The following is a 20,290-nucleotide window of genomic DNA, read 5'->3' as shown; positions in this document are numbered from 1 at the left end:
TCCAGGCAGAGTGCATGTGAAGAATCTGCCCTCAGGGCAGAGCATCAGGATTCCTTCAATGAGAGATTGGTGACTCTCATAGAGAGGGGCTTCCACCAAATGGATCAAAATATGATTGGGTTATGCTCTGACCTGCAAGCCCTCACAGCGGTACTGGCCACAGGTCGTCTTTCCCATTGTGGGAGATTTTGTGGACACCAAGCGCTGACACTCGGTGCCCATGCATCTGCGGTGAGCAGGGAGGTAGATTTGGACCTCATGTCGGCGCAGCAGCTGCCTGTCGTTGCTGCGAGCTCCTCTCAGGGTGTTCCGGATGAGGGCAGCAGCTCCTCTGCCCCTCTGCCAGTCAACATTTCTTCCGTTAAGGCTCCAACACCTGCGGAGGTGCCAGTTCAGGAACTGGCCACTCCTCCCAGGCGGGGGCATCACAGACTCCACGGGCCAGAGGACGTCCGCCAAGGTCATCGATACCAACAGGACAGCAGAGTCAGCAGGCTGTCTCACAAGCCACTCCGAGCGATGGGGTGGCACCTAGACGTAGCACCCAAAAACGTAAGCATAAGGCACCTTAGGCACTCCACGGGTATGTCACTGGTGATTTTGTGTTGGCCTTAGAATAGGGACCCATATTTTTGTCATCGCAAACAAGTAGTGTGTGTTTTTGTGTTGGACAAAATAAAGTCCACCTTTGTAACCATGGCTGAGGGTCTTTTGTTTGTGGTGCATTTTTCTTTTTCATATATTTATCATGAGTGTTAGAGTGGGCATTGATGTTTCTGTACTAAGGCCTTATTTGCAGCTGATCAGGTGGAAGATGTGGCACCTAAGTGCCACGTGTGGAAGTTCCAGGTGATGCTGCTCCTGCTGATCCATGTGTGTGGAGCTAGCTGAAGGTTCTTTGGATTAAATTGTCCCGGGTGTCCCTGCCTCCTTGGTGTAATCGCGGGTCGGCGTGCTGCCCCTCATCATCGCCCTGTGCTTCCTCATCATCTGAGGCACTGCTGGATTCATCATGTGCAGCCTCATCCAGGGCGTCAAGGTCTTCATCGTCAACTGCATCCCCCCTTTCCAGCGCGAGATTCTGCAGGGCGCAGCAGACTATCACGATCAGAGAGACGCCATCTGGGGGGTACTGGAGTGCGCCCCCTGAGCAGTCCAGGCAATGGAAGCGCAACTTGAGAAGACCGATGGTTCTCTCCACCACCGCCCTTGTGGTGCCGTGGCTCCTACTGTACCGCTGCTCAGCTTCTGTTCTTGGACGGCGGAGAGGCGTCCTGAGCCACCTCCTGAGGGGATAGCCCTTGTCACCCAGCAGCCATCCATCAAACCGAGCCAGAGCACTGAAGAGCCCTGGCACCTGGGAGTGTCTGAGGATGTAGGCATCGAGGGAGCTGCCTGGGTGCCTTGCACAGACTTGAAAAATCTGCATCCTGTGACCACACACTATCTGCACGTTCATGGAGTGGAATCCCTTCCTGTTGACGAAGGCACCGGGCTCACCTGCTGGCGCCTTGATGGCCACATGTGTACAGTCTATTGCACCCTGGACACGGGGGAAGCCAGCAATGGCCACGAAGCCTCTGGCTCACTCTGCCTGACTTGCCTGGTTGCAGTGGAAGTGGATGAAGGTGGATACCCGTCTGAACAGAGCATCTGTAACCTGCTTGACACAAGTGTGGACAGCTGATTGGGAGACACTGCAAAGATCACCCATCGAGCGCTGGAAGGAGCCAGAGGCATAGAAGTGGAGGGCAGCTGTGACCTTCAGAGTTGCTGGTATGGGGTGTCCACCCACACAGTTAAGGGCGATCTCAGGGCCAATCATCTGACAGATATAGTTGACTGTCTCCCTTGAGAGTCGGAGCCTCATTTGGCACTGCACCTCAGTCATATTGAGGTAGCTGCTTCGCCACCTGTATACCCTGGCAGCAGGATAGTGGCATCTTCTGCGGCCCTTTCCGCCTTGGTCCACCTCTTGGCCCTGTGCCCCTTGTGCCTGCGCCTGGCCTCCCAAAGGTGGCTCCCCTGGAGGCTGATTGTCCAGTCCTGGCCTCCTCCTTATTCTATCCCTCCCTTCCTCCTCAGGGGAGCTTCCTCCAGTGGAGAGGTCTGAACCCATATCCCCAGGCTAAATGGAGGCCTCCAGAAAGCTGCAGGCCCGAGAAAGATTACTGTCTGCAGACTGGTTTCAAAGTACACAAGAAGCTCTTGGAAATCAATGAGAACTGCTAACAATCACACAGGCAACTTTTAACCACTTTCATCAATTATAACTTCGTCAAAAACATGAACAACCCCTCTGAGTCCACATATCCCGACATTGCAAAAGTTTTCTTAAATAATCTCTTGCCCGCCTTCCCGTTGGGCCTGTGCAACGACCCGAAGTTCGCACAGGCCCCTCAAAATTGTACATAATTGGCACGTTAAGCGGCTTAACGAGCCCTTCAATTAATGGCGGACAAACTGAGCATGCCCGCCCACCGAAATATCGCGATGGCGCGCGCTGACATCGGCACGCTCGCGCGACGTCAGTGCGTGTCATTTTACACGCTGACATGTGGGCTACGCCATCCGCACGTCAGCCGGAAAATTCTGGCCAATAAGAGAGAAAGCATTTTGATTCCACTCAAGTGAAGTAGTCTTCAACTTACTCCAGATCTGAGATTTTATTGATTCGGAGGGATTTAAATTGGGCTTTATGGAAAAGTACAATGCTGTAATGATGTGTTTATGTTTAAATTCTTCAAAGGGTTGCAGAACCCAATTTAACCTAACTCATGACAAATACAACTTTCAGAGCTTCAGCTGAAATCTGAGTGGAGTGAAGGAATATCACAATGCTGATAAATTATGCAAATTAAAACTCAAATTGTATTTAACGATTGACGCAAGTGTCGTCTTATATATAAATACTGCAGGCAAAACCATTCAAAATTGCAAGGGGCTCCTAATGAATCTCTTACCATCAATTCTTATTTTCAAGACTTTGTGGAGATTTTGACCTAAATGCTGCAAAGCAAGTGTCTAAACTATTTCATTCTATTCCTTTTAAATTCAAGGATCACTTAATTACAAAGAGTAGCTAGAAACATTACAAAATACATACTATTGGATGGCCTGACAGAGCAGAATCGAGGAAGAATTGGGCTACCGAGTGTCTCTCTTTGGAAGTGACAAAATGTCCATCTACCATCCAGGCACGGGACAGGCAATCTACCACATGGACACGATCTAAAAAGAAAGAAGTAATTAAAAATGGCAACATTCCATACTTGTAGTTTCTTCTTCCTGGTATTGTAAGACTTTATGTCAATTACAAGAGTCCCAAAAAAGATGCTTTCTTATAAATGGCTCATAGACACTGTTTAAAATGATAGTCCTTCATTTTTTTAAAAATACATCTCAAGCAGAAATTATTAAACAGTTTGAGCTTTACAGCTTTTTGGCTTCACATGAAACATTTGTGCTTTGCAGTGAGGTTTAAATATGAGCTAATGAAAATTAAATTTGCGTTGATAGGTGCAAACAGAAAAAACTAATCAGTTTTTTACACAAGTTGGTTGGGAATGAGAAAGTATATTCACCATCTTAGCTCATCCATGAAGCTAAGCACTAAAATTCCTCTATTTCAGCATCCAATTCTTTGTGAAATGATTCCAAGGTGCTTGACTTTACTATTCATCTCTGCAGGTCTGTTCTATGTAATGGTGGGAATTTGTATAATGAATTTCCTAATTTTAATCCAAAATTTATCCTTTACCAATTTAAATCTATGCCTTCTGATCCTACTTTCACTATTTAACTTAAATATTTGAGGTTTATCTTCTTCATTTCTTTAGCTATCTTATAAACCTCAATAAGCTGATCATCCAAGCGCTTTCTTTCGTTCTTCTACACACCTCTTTTCCAGGCTCAAATGTCCAAGTTTCTTTAAATTTCATCCTAACCCAGACTTAATGACACTAATGATTACTGATATGGTTTTTCCATACATTGCCTGTAGCGCTTGAACATGTCCTGATGAGCAGAATTGGTTACAATACTCAAGGTGCAGCATGAGCAAAGGGCTATACACATTGGTCATGACTTCTGCTGACTTCTATTAATAGCCAGCAAGTCAGGCACCATCTATATTCTATATATTCAGCTCTATATTCCCTGGAGTTTAGAAGGATGAGAGGTGATCGCATTGAAATATACAACATTTTTAAGGAGCTAGGCAGGACAAATGCTGTGAGGATGTTTCCCCTGGCTGGGATGTTTAGAACCAGAGGGTCACACTCTCAGAATAAGGGGTTGGCCATTTCAGTCTGAGATGAGGAAAAATTTCTTCACTCAGAGTGAACCTTTGAATTTTCTACCACAGAGAACTGTGGATGCTCAGTCATTGAATGTATTCAAGTCAGGTTAATCGTTTTTGGACACTAAGGGAAATCAAGGAAAATGGGGTTAGCGCAGGAAGGTTTAGCTGAGGTGGAAGATCAACCATCATCTTACTGAATTGTGGGGCAGAATTAAAAGGCTGAATGTTCTATTTCTTATACTGATCTATGGATCGAGAAATTTAATATTTCAGGTTGATGAAAGGCCATCAACCTGAAAGTGGTGGAATCTTGTCCCCTTTAAAAAATAATCGAGGGGCAGGAGTATTTCTGGGTCCCAACCATGCACTTATTGACAGCATGCCCAACTGGGAGATCTTCCTGGAGACTGCCAATTAACCCAATCAGAGGGCCTGCAGCCTTGGGAGAATGGCAGCCCTACCACCAGAGGTGGACACTGCAGTTGCAGGAGAGGGACTACAAGGGCATCTCCATCTTGAGGCACCCTCTGAAGCGGTTAGAAGTTTAAAAAAATTAAATCTGGCCAACGGCTGCCAGGTCATCACTGGAAGGGAAGCCCCTCTAGAGGATGGCCTTCAGGTGCAGCTGTGGCCCATTGATTGCTGCAGCCCTGGGTGAGAGGTGAGTCTGGGAGGCCTCGCCGACCTTCCAGACCAGCTGCTAGCAAGCCATCTCCAGGCACCTGCCGGGCATGGCCCTCAGTGGAGGTCAGTCTGCTGCTGGGAAGGTCCTGGTGGTGTCCCCCGTCAGACCACATATGGGTAGTTCATTATTCAGACTGGCTAGCTTCTGCTGCTGGAGAGATTGCCTTGAGACGGGAATGCATTGGCCCACTGACCCGATGCTAATATATCTGAATTTCCTTCTGGTTCCCCCCTTCAAGACCGCCCTTGCGGAACTTGGAAAATTTTTCCCATTATTTCTGTTTCTCTCTTCACACATGCTGCCTGACCTGTTGAGTACATCTCGCAGTATTCTTATTTCAGGTTTCCAGCATCCACAGTATTTTGTCTTTTGTATTAGTTTAACATTTTTTTGACTTTGTTGATTTCTATTCTGTGTTGGTTAGACATGTTGAGTGCCAAATCTATTGTGAATTCTAGATCTGTTTTGGCTTCATTCTGAGGTAATTCCACACCTTTCATGGTGTACAAATGTCACTTTTTTGTATGTAATACTCCATTAAATAACAATTTTCCGAATGCAAAAATATTCAATCCAACTCATCCAGTAATTTCTGAGCTGTCTCTTCTGATTCCACTGTTCCTCCCTCCTAGTTTGTAACCTGTAAACCTTACCACTTTGCATTGATCTTCTAGATCATTTTTAGTTATTTATATAAATTAGAAATAGCAGTAGTTTTAACAACGAGCCTTGTGGCGTGCCACTTAGTGTTCTATTCCAGAAAGCTAGTTGGTGAAGGATAGAACTGGAGCCAATCTTTACACACCTTTATAATTATTTGTAGAATTACACCTTACAAACATACACCTTCTAACCCAACAACCAACTCTGTCTATTTATATGGGCTTAAATAAAACCCCAGGTTAATTCCCAACACCATTACAGGAATGAAATTAGCAGAATGAAGAAGGCAAAATTTGAATGGGAATTTTTAAGTTTGATTAGTTTTCACTCCTGGGTCCTTTATGAACAATTCCACCCCCCCGCCCTCCCCCCTGCCACCCACCCGAAAGAGGTAAATTGGTCTAGGGAGGGCTCAATATTGGAATTCCCAGGATAGCCAGGAACTCCCTAGGCACACTGCCAAAGTCTTCTTATTTTTCTACTACCCTACTCACGACCATGTATTTGGACCACTTGTTACATTGGGTGAAAAACTGGCCGATCTGGGTCCTGCGTCAAATTGTGATTCTCCCACTATGCGCCCCATATCCATACACATGTACTGATTATGAGAAGATCTTATCTGCCGAAGTTATAATATTATTTTCTTTCACAAGTATAATAGCTGTGTAACCCACAGGTGCCACTGTGTGATATCATTCAATACTCTACATACAGTGTGCATCATTTTGCAGTGCAGGGTTCCCATACAGCCGCAGGTCCAGTATCTGTATGTGTCGGATTTTCTGAAGCTCCTTCCATGTTAAAAGATTTCCAGAGAGGTCTAGTGTTCCCAGTGCAATAAATTGTCTCAATCCATCCAAACCCTTAATCTGAAAATAGGATTAAAAAAGATGATTGCAAATTGTTCCTTAACAGAAAATCCTGAAATTGCACAGATCAGCAAGCACATGTAAACAGAAAAGATAACTTAATGTTTCATATGTCATTGGAACAGATTGTTCCATTGAATTTATCAATTCTTACAAATACTCTTGATTAAACTTCTGTATTAAAATACCCCAAAAATTCCTGACCAGCCCTTGGAGTGTGCTGAGGTGGGACTTCTGCTGGCTATAACTGGCTCTGGTGCTGAGCCTGACCCAAATCCCCTGCTCAATGAATTCACATCCTGACAGGTGGACCATGCACCATTGGAGAAGAAAGCTCATGGGAAAGTGGGAAGGGAATGCCCATCTCTACCATTGGAGATTTATGCTGATGGCGGATGGGTAGGAACATTCTTGGGATTGTAGCCATTGCAGTGGACAAATGCTGGGCAGTCAATTTTTCCAAGGCCAATCTAAAGGTACTCCTGAGTGAGAGGCAGCAGAGAAGAAATGGTCTTTTCAGGATGGGTTCCCGAAGATCATTTCAGAAAGGTAACAGGCTGTCAGTGTTACTTCTCCAATGGCAGTGCAGTGCAAGAAGTTGTTCAACGGCCTGATCAGACCAACATTAGGCAAATCTTACCAACTCCCTTAAATGCACTGTGTTAATGTGTAGCTGTCCCTTCTCTTTTTACCCTCTCAGTGTACTACCCCAAAGGCCAGCACTGTGCATGACTGGCCCTATCTTTATATACAACTCATAGAAATTTTTATCTGCTTGAATACTTCATGCAGGAGAAGCTGACCTATAATACCTGGAAGTTTCAAGGCACAAGTGGTGCCCTTCCCCCACCTTGGCCACATCCACCCTGTGCCCCCACACTCCCCTCTCCCCCATTCCCTTTCCTCCCCCCCATCCCCTGGCCCTGACTTTCAATTTCTTATTCCCTATGAGCAACTGCTCCAAGTTCTGGAACTCCAAGCACTCAGTTGATGGTGCTGAAGACAGAGAAGTCGGAGGGCCTGTGGCAGGTATAGGATTGTTTCAACCATCTGTTGCTCTCCATCTGATGGTGAAGGGCACAGTTAAACTTTCTGCAAGAAACCTCTTCTTACTGCAGTGAACCATATCCCAGTTCGTCCACATTTTATTCAAACCTCTCTCCTTCATTTTTTTCCTCTCGATGGACTACAGCAAGAAGCAGTGGAGGAGGAGGAAGAAAATCTGCCAGGCCCCTCTCCTTCAGACCACTGAAGGTCAGGCCTTCATACCACCACCTCCTCAAATATAGCATCATTTATTCACTGCCTCCACTCACCAGCCCAGAGAGCTGCAGACAGGTGAGAAGTAGAACTTGTCACTGGATGAAGCACTGAGCATAAGGATGTCAAAAGAGTCAGGAGAGAAAGCGAAGTCTGATGTTACTGAGTGGAGACTCATGGGGGTGTCAACCACTGGCAAGAAAGCCAGTAGACTCTGGGCTCAGGGGTCCTGCCCTGAATTGAAGGATGCTGAATGACGATCACATCATTGGGAAATGTGCAGTGATAGTAGAGGTCATGGTGGAATCTCATGCCATCTTTTGCTTCATCACCAAGTAAGGCAACATACCCTGAAACAGCAGCATGTGCCCCCTTAAAACTAAGCATCCACCAGCCCCTCTAGATGCTTCAATCATCAGGGTCACTTCTGGTTCCTTGTTGGCCAGGCCAATGTGGGACCCACCTGATGGTGCATGCATGCATGCACATGCTTAGGACCAGAACTGCAAAATATTTTGATCAACTCTTGAAGAGGCATCAGGCAGGGTGGTGCAGGAGGGGGGGCTTTAGTTTCCTGGATCACTGGGTTTGTTTCTGGCGAAAGTGGGGTCTATACAAGTTGGATGGGTTGCACCTGAACTGGAAAGGTACCAACACCCTTGTGGGGAGGTTTGCTAGTGCTGTTGCGGGGGGTGGGGGGGGAGGTTTAAACTAATTTGGAAGGGGGATGGGATACAGAGTGGAGGTACAGTAGGAGGTGATGCACAGCTAAATATAGAAGAGAAACTAAGCCAGTCTGGAAGGCAGAGCACATATAGACCTGTTAAGGCACAAGGGAATAATGCAAAGCTGGATCGTATCTATTTTAATGTAAGGAGTCTTACAAGTAAGGCAGATGAATTGAGGGCATTGATTAACACATGGGAATATGATATTGTTGCCATCACAGAGATATGGTTGAGAGAAGGGTAGGACTGGCAGCCCAATATTCCAGGGCATAGAGTCTTCAGACGTGACAGTGAGGGGTGTAAAAGAGAAGGTGGCATTGCACTATTGCTCAAGGAGTCAATGACTGCAGTAAGGAGGGATGGTATCTTAGAAGGTTCCTCAAATGAGGCCATATGGGTAGAACTTACAAACAAAAATGGGGCAATCACTTTGCTGGGAGTGTACTATGGGCCTCCAAACAGTCAGGGGGAGATAGAGGAGCAGATATGTAGATAAATCTCAGAGAAGAGTAAAAATAATAGGGTAATAATAGTAGGGGATTTCAGCTTACCCAATATTAACTGGGATAGTTTTAGTGTGAAAGGCTTAAAGGGGGCAGAATTCTTAAACTGCATCCAGGAGAGCTTTTTGAGCCAGCACGTAGAAAATCCTTCAAGAGAAGGGGCGGTACTGGACCTAATCTTAGGGAATGAAGCCGGGCAAGTGGTAGAAATGTCAGTAGGGGAGCATTTCGGGGATAGTGACCATAATTCCGTGAGATTTAAGATAGTTATGGAAAAGGACAAAGATGGACCGGAAATAAAGGTCCTGAATTGGGGAAAGGTCAATTTCAATATGATAAGACAGGATCTGGCCAAAGTGGACTGGGGGCAGCTACTTGTAGGAAAGTCTACATCAGACCAGTGGGAGTCATTCAAAAAGGAAATAGAGAGAGTTCAGGGCCAACATGTTCCCATAAAGGTGAAGGGTAGGACCAACAAGTTCAGGGAACCCTGGATGTCAAGGGATATAGAGGATTGGATAAGGAAAAAAAAGAGGCTTATGGCAGATACAGAGGGCTGAAAACAGTGGAAGCCCTAGAGGAGTATAGAAAGTGTAGGGGGGCACTTAAAAAAGTAATTAGGAGAGCGAAGAGGTGGCATGAAAAAAACACTGGCAGATGAGATAAAGGAAAATACCAAGGCATTGTATAAAAATATTAAGGGCAAGAGGATAAACAGGGAAAGAGTAGGGCCCATTAGGGACCAAAGTGGCAACCTGTGCCTGGAGCCGGAGGACGTGGGTGAGGTTTGGAATGATTATTTTTCATCTTTGTTCACTATGGAGAAGGACGATGTAGGTGAAGAAATCAGGGAGGGGAACTGTGAAAAATTAGCATTGAAAGGGAGGAGATATTAACAGTTTTAGTGGGCTTAAAAGTGGATAAATCCCCAGGCCCAGATGAGATGTATCTCAGGCTGCTATGTAAGGTAAGGGGGGAGATTGCAGGGGCTCTGACACTAATTTTCAAATCCTCTCTGGCCACAGGAGGGGTGCCAGAGGACTGGAAGACAGCAAATCTGGTACCATTATTCAAGAAGGGTAGTAGGAATAAACCAGGTAATCACAGGCCAGTGATTCTAACATCTGTGGTCAGGAAACTATTGGAAAAAATTCTGAGGGACAGGATTAATCTCCACTTGGGGAGGCAGGGATTTATCAGGGATAGTCAGCATGGCTTTGTCAGGGGGAGATCATGTCTAACAAATTTGACTGAATTTTTCGAGGAGGTGACCAGGTGTGCAGATGAGGGCAGTGCAGTTGATGGACTTCAGTAAGGCTTTTGACAAGGTCCCGCATGGGAGAATGGTCAAGAAGGTAAGAGCCCATGGGATCCAGGGCAATTTGGCAAATTGGATACAAAATTGGCTTAGTGGCAGAAGGCAGAGGGTGATGGTTGAAGATTGTTTTTCCAATTGGAAGGCTGTGACAAGTGGTGACTGCAGGGATTGGTGCTGGGACCCTTGCTATTTGTAGTGTACATCAATGATTTAGATGTGAATATAGGAAGTATGATCAGTAAGTTCGCAGATGACACGAAAATTGCCTTAGCCTTGAAGAAAGGAGATATTGTGGCTAGCGATGAGGTCGACAGCCTCATGTGCGAGAAGAGAATTTTTGAGACCGTGAACAGTGTGAGACATCCATTATTGGTCAATCTCTTTGCCTGTTTTCAGACCAAAGATCATGTATGTTTTGTAATGGATGATATCGATGGGCTGGTAAGATGGGCAGCGCAGTGGCAAATGGAATTTAATCCTGAGAAGTGTGAGGTGATGCATCTTGGGAGGACTAACACGTCAAGGGAATACACAATAAATGGTAGGACCCTAGGAAGTACAGAGGATCAGAGGGACCATGGTGTACATGTCCATAGATCCCTGAAGGCAGCAGCACAGGTAGATAAGGTGGTTAAGAAGGCATATGGGATATTTGCCTTTATTAGCCGAGGCATAGAGTATAAGAGCAGGGTGATTATGTTGGAGCTGTAAAAACGCTAGTTAGGCCACAGCTGGAGTGCTGTGTGCAGTTTTGGTCACCATATTATAGGAAGAATGCGACTGCACTGGAGAGGGTGCAGAGGAGATTCACAAGGATGTTGCCGGGGATGGAGCATTTCAGCTATGATGAGACACTGGATAGGTTAGGGTTATTTTCCTTAGAGCAGAGAAGGCTGAGGGGGGACCTGATAGAGGTATACAAAATTATGAGGGGCATAGATAGGGTATATAGGAAGAAACTTTTCCCCTTAGTGCAGGGATCAATAACCAGGGGGCGTAGGTTTAAGGTAAGGGGCAGGAGGTTTAGAGCAGATTTGAGGAAAGATTTTTTTCACCCAGAGGGTGGTTGGAATCTGGAACACACTGCCTAAGGGGGTGGTAGAGGCAGGAACCCTCACAACGTTTAAGAAGTATTTAGATGAGCACTTGTAATTCCATAGCATACAGGGCTACGAGCCAAGTGCTAGAAAATGGGATTAGAATAGATAGGTGCTTGATGGCTGGCACAGACATGATGGGCCGAGTTGTTTAACTCTATGACTCTATGACTCTGTGACTATGGGACAAGCTGTAACATGTACAAAATGGAATTATAAAGCACCCTGGAAGCAAGCAGGTGAGGAGGCAGATAATACACTGAGCATGGATTTTTCAACAAAAATTTACAAATACTGGCCATCGTAGTATAAAGGGTCAACAGCTATTATGCTAATAGTTCATATACGTCATCAGTAATGTCAGATCACACGTGACTAGAGCTCAGAGAGAGATGATTCTGGAAGAAGCCTTGTGCTTATCTATCCCTGTATATAGTTCTATATAGTTAATAAATGTTTGAAAGTTTCTAGAGATTTTGTTTCCAGCAGTCTTTGTTAAACACACACTGGAACTCATGGTGGCAGCTATACCTACCGTATAGCACGGATCCCCAATGCAACCAACAGTGATTGGAAAGTGAAAGCAATAAAATACAAGGCAGCCAGGGAATGACTGGGGCTGAGAGTCAGAGGGAAAAGTGTCAATGGAGTCCCAAGGCACTTGACTAAAAGTAACACTTATGGAGAAAGTTCTCCCTCCACCTGAATCCTTTGATCAAGTGGAAGGGCCTGACCAAGCAGCGCACTGGCAAAACTGGTATCACAGATTCAACAGGTGTAGGATCTTTGGGGTTAGCATGGAAACCTGATAAAGGACAGGTCACTCCTCTATAACATTGGCAGCAATACGCATGACATTTTAATAAGACAGTGTGTTAATGAGGACACAGCAACCTATGAAGAGGTTATTAAGGCCTTTGATTTATATTTCAGTCTTGGGAGGAACAGTGCTATCATCCTATTATATAGGTTTAACAGGCACATTTAGGGATTCGAAGAAAATATTGACTTTTTCACTAATGATCTGTAACATTTGGCTGTTGGTTCGAGTATGGGGCTCTAAAGGACGAACTCATCCAAGACTTCATTGTGGTGGGAGTACTTAATGAAGCCTTATCTGATTTTCTGCAGACCAGGGAGGGTTTAACATTATCCAAGGCAGTACAAATAATGAGGCAGGCTAAGCTACAGGAGCAGGACCAACTTTTAACCCGGAGTGACAGAGAACCTTTGTGGAGTCAGGTCGCTGACACAATCCAGTTTGTGAGCAATCGAGGCACCAGCGCACCCACTAAAAGGGAGACCCAGAACGAAGAGGGAGCAGTCACCGCCATTATCACGTGCTCCCATTGTGGTGTGAGAAAGCCCCATCAGTGTGAAGACTGTTCCACTATAAATGCAGTGAGTGTGCCATTCCTGCAGGAGGGGGGACCATTTTAAAGCCACAGCAGAAAGCTTTCAACTACAGTTCAAAAATTTACAGGGACACCAGTCTGCTCAATCAAGAAATAAAAGAGCATGAAATGCTTTTCTTGGGCATGGTTGCAAAGTCCAAGGGGAATTTTTGGCGTGCAGATATCATGGTCAATGGCCACAAGACAAATTTTAAATTAGACACGGGAGCAGGAGTATCAATTCTTTCTGATACAGTACAGTGGCCCTGCCCCCGCTCACCGACCTGAAAATTCTTCCCCAGGAACAGAAGCTCCCAGAATGTCCAATGAAACAGTTGCAGAAAATATGACTTAGGAAAACCTGATCTCAAAATTTAAGAAGATATAACTGCTGAAGTCCCACCTACTGATCTTGCACACATTTCAGATGTACAAGGAAGAGAAGCAATTGAACAACAGCCTAATCACGTAGAACAGTAGCTCACAACAGAAACTGGTCAAATCCAGCTCCACTCCAGATATTAATTTGAATGCTTAAGTTCCTGAGGTGCCAAGGCCGAGTAAAGGGAAGAAACACACTAGTGTGAGGGCAGAATGTGCATAAATTACATGGACCCCCACAATACCAACAAAAGAACCATCAACCCTGCTTGAGAATAGTCTTCATTCTTCTGTTTTTCCATTTGATTTATTCATGAATGTGGCATTGGAATTTCACAGCACTTCAGCCCAGGGACAGGAATCATTGAATGTGCTTAAGCAACAGATAGTTTTGCCAGACAGTGAGCTTGCTGGATTGGAAGACTGCAGACCTACTATGGCTGGACAAACACCAGAAGAAGCTGACATTTTCTTAAACATCCAAGGGGGAGCAGCTAGTACCATAACATCAAAAGGGAGTTCCAGAAAGAAAAGGAAGAATAAGAGAATGCCATTCCTCAACTTTCCACAGCAAACCAGAAGTCTACTGATTTAACTTTGTTCCAGGAAGCATATGCAGAGTATACATCCTACATATCCCACAAGAAAGCAGAGAACACAGTCAGAGATTAATGCTGCTGTCATAAGAAACCATGTAGGGGGGAGGTGGAGGGGGATGTAGGATAATGTGTAAATGTTTAATGTTTAACTAGGGGAAGATGTAGCATAAGGATTAATAGCTATTATGCTAATAGCTAATATACATCATCAGTGATGTCAGATTGCATGTGACCAGAGTTTAGAGAAAAATATGATTCTGGGAGGATCCTGGTGCTTATCTATCCTTGTATGTAGCTGAATATAGTTAATAAATGTTTGAAAGTTCCAAGAGGCCTTGTTTCCAGTAATTTATTTTAAACACACCCTGGGACCGTTTGCGACGAAACTTCAACCATCAGCATGACTCATGACAGTTGACATTATGATAACATATTCTAAAGTGCTCATACCTGCCAGAGAGCAGCTGAATCACAGGTTCACAAAATAAGCTCCTGAAAGAGGGATTATTAGCTCATGGACAAGCACTGCTCCAAAGAGATGTAGTCACCCCTTGATCATTGTTCTCTTGGTAGCCAGTTATAAATCAGCAGTGCCAGAGCCCTATCTGCACTCACATTTACCAAATGGGACATGGTATGAGAGGAAGGAGGGTGAAAATAACTACAAGTATGAGGGAAATGCATCTGTCATTGAAAGATTTCATAAATTTATCACCACTGGCCATTTTGGTTGCCAACAATTCTGAATGAAGGCCTGACTGCGCCAAAATCTGAATCATGAGCTATCTCTGTAAAATGCTGTCTTGGCTCTAACCTTATTATTGCTGAGATCAACTTTCCAAAGCTGGGGGCAACACTCCAAGTTTTCCACTTCTATAATCCCATTGTCTGCCAGTATCAGGATCTGGAGATGGGTACAGCACCTTAATCCATCAATAAAATCTAAAAAGGAAAATGTTCAGTCAGTGACACAATTTTCTAAACCCATTTAAGAAGAATCATTGTTGTAAGGTTAAAAAACAAACTCCTAGTCATTGGGAATAGATGTTATTTGTCCTCTTTGTACAAAAGCATTTGGTGAAGGCTGCGGAGTGAACAAGATTTCCATGTTTTAAACCCAGTATTAACTTGAGGCATTCTCATGCCAGACATAATACAGGTTAGACGGGTGCAGCTGTATTAACACTCAAGACACATGACATCAACCAGCACAGAGTGGTCTGCTTGATTGGCAACTCATCTGCCACCTTAAACATCCATTCCCTTCACCACAATGCACCGTGGCTGCAGTGTCTGTCATCAACTGGATGTGCTCCCGCAGTTCGACAACATCCCCATACCCACAACCCCCACCCCATAGAAGGACAAGGGTAGCAGGTGCATGGGAACACCATCAATTTCAAGTGGCCCTCTAAGTCACACATCATCCTGATTTGGTCATATATCACCATTCCTTTAACTTCACTGTATCAAAATTCTGGAATTCGCTACCTAACTGCATTGTGGGAGTACCTTCAGCACATGGACAACAGCAGTTCATGAACAGGGCTCACCACCACCTTCTCAAGACCAAATAGGGATGGGCAATAGCTGGTGGCCTTGATAGCAATGCTAATAGCCCAAGAATAAATTTAAAAACTGCAGGGTAAAACCCCTCCATGCATATATTTCTCATGATTGTCTTCAGTGTTGTTAGCCCTAACTTTATCATATTTCCTTGACCTCTCTGTCTCAATTTCTGGTGATAGACTGTCCACCAATATCCATTACAAGCCTACCGACTCCCACAGCTACCTCGACTACAGCTCCTCACACCCCGCTTCCTGTAAGGACTCCATCCTATTCTCTCAGTTCCTTCGCCTCCGTCGCATCTGTTCTGATGATGCTACCTTCAAAAATGGTTCCTCTGACATGTCCTCCTTCTTCCTTAACCGAGGTTTTCCACCCACGGTCGTTGACAGGGCCCTCAACCGTGTCCGGCCCATATCCCGTGCATCCGCCCTCACGCCTTCTCCTCCCTCCCAGAAACATGATAGGGTCCCCCTTGTCCTCACTTATCACCCCAGCAGCCTCCGCATTCAAAGGATCATCCTCCGCCATTTCTGCCAACTCCAGCATGATGCCACCACCAAACACATCTTCCCTTCATCCCCCTGGAGGCATTCCGTAGGGATCGTTCCCTCCAGGACACCCTGGTCCACTCCTCCATCTCCCCCTACTCCTCAACCCCCACCTATGGCACCTCCCCATGCCCACGCAGAAGATGCAACACCTGCCCCTTCACTTCCTCTCTCCTCACCATCCAAGGGCCCAAACACTCCTTTCAAGTGAAGCAGCATTTCACTTGCATTTCCCCTAACTTAGTCTACTGCATTCGTTGCTCCCAATGCGGTCTCCTCTACATTGGAGAGACCAAACGCAAACTGGGCGACAGCTTTGCAGAACACCTGAGGTCTATTCGCAAGAAAGACCCAAACCTCCCTGTCACTTGCCATTTTAACACTCCACCCTGCTCTCTTGCCCACATTGGCTTGCTGCATTGTTCCAGTGAAGCCCAACGCAAACTGGAGGAACAGCACCTCATCTTCCGACTAGGCACTTTACAGCCTTCCGGACTGAATATTGAATTCAACAACTTTAGATCTTGAACTCCCTCATCCATCCCCACCCCCTTTCCGTTTCTTCCCCCTCCCTTTTGTTTTTTCCAATAATTTATATAGATTTTTCTTTTCCCACCTATTTCCATTATTTTTAAATCTATACCTTTAATGCTCTGTCAGTCTTTCCATCCCACCCCCACTAAAGCTGTACCTTGAGTGTCCTGCCATCCATTCTTAATTAGCACATTCTCTTAGATAATATCACCACCTTTAACACCTCTTTGTTCCTTTATCTGTGACATCTTTTGGTTATCTGCTCCTATCACTGCTTGCTTGTCCCTACTACCACCCCGCTCCCCCAACTTCTCTCCCCCCACCCCACCCCCCACCTTAAACCAGCTTATATTTCACCCCTCTCCTAACTTTACTCAGTTCTGCTGAAGGGTCATGAGGACTCGAAACGTCAACTCTTTTCTTCTCCGCTGATGCTGCCAGACCTGCTGAGTTTTTCCAGGTGGTTCTGTTTTTGTTTTGGATTTCCAGCATCCGCAGTAGTTTTTTGTTTTTATCATATGCTTCCTTTTTAAGTAACATTTTAGTTTTAATCTTTATTTACCCATGGAATCCAATTTATTTTCACCCCCTTTTCAACTTATTTACTAGACTCATTTCCTCAATTAAATCAAACAATGCTTCTTTCCTTGTGAGACAAGATCTAGGAATCTGAGTGCATTTCCCACTATTATCATGTTCTTGCCTAGTTAAAAATCGCCCAATATTATTGCCCTATTACTTTTCGACATTTCTCTGATATGTGTAGGCTTCCACCTCTATTCACTGTTAAGTCGACTGTAATACACAAAAAGGGCAGAATTTAAATCAGGAGTGGGTTGAGAGGCAGGGGGTGAAGTGCCCATCACCTACCCATCTCCCTCCAATTCTGTGAAGGACAGGGAAGGTTGAAGATGGCCTTCCTGCCCAGAGGCCAGCTAAGGGCCACTATTAGCAGCACTATTAGGGCCCTAACCAGGCGTGGAGGCCACAGTAAAAGCTGACGGCCTCTTTGCCAACTCATGGGGGGACCCTCCTGATCAGGCACCCTGTGGCCCACAGACATCCCATCGGCAGCAAGGGCCACCCACTTATAAAGCCTGCCACTTCCCTCAACAAATACTCACCCCCCTCACCCTAGCCAGGGGCCTGCCTGACTGACCCCATTGAGCCCCACAAACTTACCTTCATACTGGGCCTTTCCCATGTGGCTGGTCCGGGTCGGCTGCAATCCCAACAATGGCCACCACTTCCAGCGGCACTGCTAAGACCGAAGAGCTGCCAGCCCTCTGACTGGCCAGCAGTTCTTGGAAATGGGTTCTCTGCCCTTAAAGGGATGGAAACATTGAAACCAGGCAGTTTATTACCTGATGGTCATCGTTGTGTATTGCACTGAGGTAAACTCACTATGTGGATTAACTGCAGGTAGCCATTATTGAACTAACTTTATTTATACCTTCCCACAGAAAGGGCAGTGCAATAACATGTTCGGCTATTAGAATATATTATACTCCCTTCCCACTTAATAAAAACAACTTGTATGATAAAATGGTACATATACTTAAGCTCCCAGGATACAGTATGATTAAACTAACATCAATAATACCTGAAAATTTCACAGGTTGGGTTGCATACTTGTTTATACTATAATCACAACCAAAACATATAGGACTGATACTGACAGGGCAATTTACATGTAAAAATAAATGTTACTCCTTAACACTAGTATGCGTTTAACAAAAATATTATCATTTGATAAGAAATAATGAAAAGAGCAACATCTTTCTCCTTCCTTTCTATGTGCTTTCAAATAACCTATCGAGCTTCTTTCTCTTTTGTCTGGGTATCTCCTTCATTTCCAGTAACTTAATTCTGCTCTCTCAAAATCGCTGACAGCGTGAAATCTGAACTTTCACTTTAACGTTCAACTCCACTTAATTCTTGGGACTCTGATATTGGTTAATTTATCGTAATCAAATACCCTGACTTACTTTATGGATTCTGTAAAAACAGCAAACTTTCAGTTTCTTTTTAACTTTCACTTTGGGCTGTAGGAGGAATTTGGACTATAGGAGGTTTCTCATGCTCTTCCTTTGTCAGATTTCCTCTTTTAAGCGAATGATCTACATTACACTGATGGAATCGCTCTCCAATTTTCACTGGATTTGTGAATGGACCTAGTCTCTTTACAAGAACTCCAGTCACATACTTCTCCCTTTCACCTCAGTGGTTTTTCACCATGACCTTCAGACTAGCCCTGAACTCTCTAATTTTCAAGCCTGGTATATCATGACTCACCTTCACTTTTTCTTGCTTTTCTCTTACTTTGCGATTGATACCAGACTTAAGCAAACTAAACCTTATCCTAGGAGCATGTTTAAACACTAAATCATAAGGTGAACAACCTGTTGTAGACTGTGGGGTTATTTTATAAGATGCTATGATCTCCGTATGGACCATTAATGTTTAAAGAGAAATTCGAACACCCAAGGTTAACTTAAAAAATCATGCCGCAAGTTTTCACAATTTTAAATAAAAGCAAACTTTACTGTATATAAAATAAAATTAAACAATTATTTAACACTGCCATAGGTGTTTACTTATGCATTACTTTAAACTAAAATTCTCAACTGAACCTCCCCTTTTATCTTATGACTTCCCCCAGAATGTCTTTGGCTACTTATCAGGTTCTTGAGGGTTAACCACTTTCTTGGGATTCATTCCAAATGTTTCCACAGCTCCCTTGTAAGGTCTGGCACTTCTCAGCTAAAGCCTGAACTTCACACGCAATTTTTGCACAGTGAATTTAACAGAAAATTAGAAACACCCTTGGTTTCTAATAGCTCAAATCTCCTGGTCCACAGTGTTCCACAGCTCTTGGCAAATTATTTTCCTGTTTTCTGAACTCAGGGTTTACACCCACCGACTTGGGTGCTTTCAGCTCCAGCCCCAGAGACCTTTGGGCTTCTCCAAACTGAACTGCTTATTTTCACCATGAGGGTTTCCGTAGATTTATTGCTAAAGCTCCAAGCTAGGCAAATCACCCAGCCTCTTTTCCCTCACAAATTCTGTCCTCATACTGAACTCGAACGCCTATCCACATTCTGCATGGTGAACGATAAAGTTAATATTTTCTCTGCTTAAGGTGCTGGCCTGGCCGGCATTTATATCTTTTGGATCCCTTGACTCAATGAGCTGCAAACTGCCAAAGGCCACAGCTGAACTGTCGTTCACTACACAAGACTAAAGCTGCAATTCTAGGCAGAATATTACGGGGGAGGGTGGACAGCTTGCCCCCTCCCAGAAGCAAAGTCAGCGTGGAACCGAGCTGCTCTATATCCAACTGCCCGCGCCAACCATTTTATTGCATGGGCAGCGTATTATCGGGGTGAATTGGCTTGGTAACAAACCCAATTGACTCTTGTTTATCTAAATATGGCAGTCAGTCAGCTGATTTTGGCACCCACCCACCACCCTCCACATGCATTATGGGAGTGAGCACAGGGGTGGGCAGGAAGGTGGTGGGGTGGGCAACTGCTCTCTTTTATGTGCCCCACCTGCTGGAAACCCACCCTACAGGGGGCATATAAAATGCAGTCCTATGCCTGGACTGGGAGCCAATGTAGGTCACCAAGCTTGGAGGTGATGAGTGAATGGAACTTGTGTGAGTTAAAATACAGGCAGCAGGGTTACCTGTGAACTCAAGTTTATCGATGGTTATATTCAAGTTAAACCTGTCCTTCTTACAGTTTGGTTTGGCTACACGATGTAATGCAGCCACCTAATATAAAGGGAATTGAAGATCCAAAACTAGTTGAGTCATGCAGGCCACATTG

At 44.8% G+C, this 20,290-nt stretch overlaps 1 protein-coding gene across 3 annotated transcripts in view; it reads right to left on the bottom strand.

The window, feature by feature from the left end:
* LOC144692747 (uncharacterized) overlaps positions 1-20,290 on the bottom strand; it is a 49,635-nt gene that overhangs the window by 23,923 nt on the left and 5,422 nt on the right. For 2 of the 3 annotated variants that reach the window (XM_078561832.1, XM_078561834.1), the window contains exons 3-5: positions 14,618-14,745; positions 6,367-6,523; positions 3,107-3,231 (exon numbers count right to left, since the gene is read on the bottom strand). In XM_078561832.1, the coding sequence (XP_078417958.1) occupies positions 3,107-3,231; positions 6,367-6,523; positions 14,618-14,745 (410 nt within the window). Of the gene's footprint in view, positions 1-3,106; positions 3,232-6,366; positions 6,524-14,617; positions 14,746-17,639; positions 17,834-20,290 lie in introns of those variants that run through there. The other variant, XM_078561833.1, reaches the window with a different exon arrangement.

This window comes from Cetorhinus maximus, chromosome 17, assembly GCF_964194155.1.
Source record: "Cetorhinus maximus chromosome 17, sCetMax3.hap1.1, whole genome shotgun sequence".
Lineage (NCBI taxonomy): Eukaryota > Metazoa > Chordata > Chondrichthyes > Lamniformes > Cetorhinidae > Cetorhinus > Cetorhinus maximus.
The sequence above is the reverse complement of the archived record's forward strand: the minus strand, read 5'-3'. Positions and strand labels throughout refer to the sequence as shown.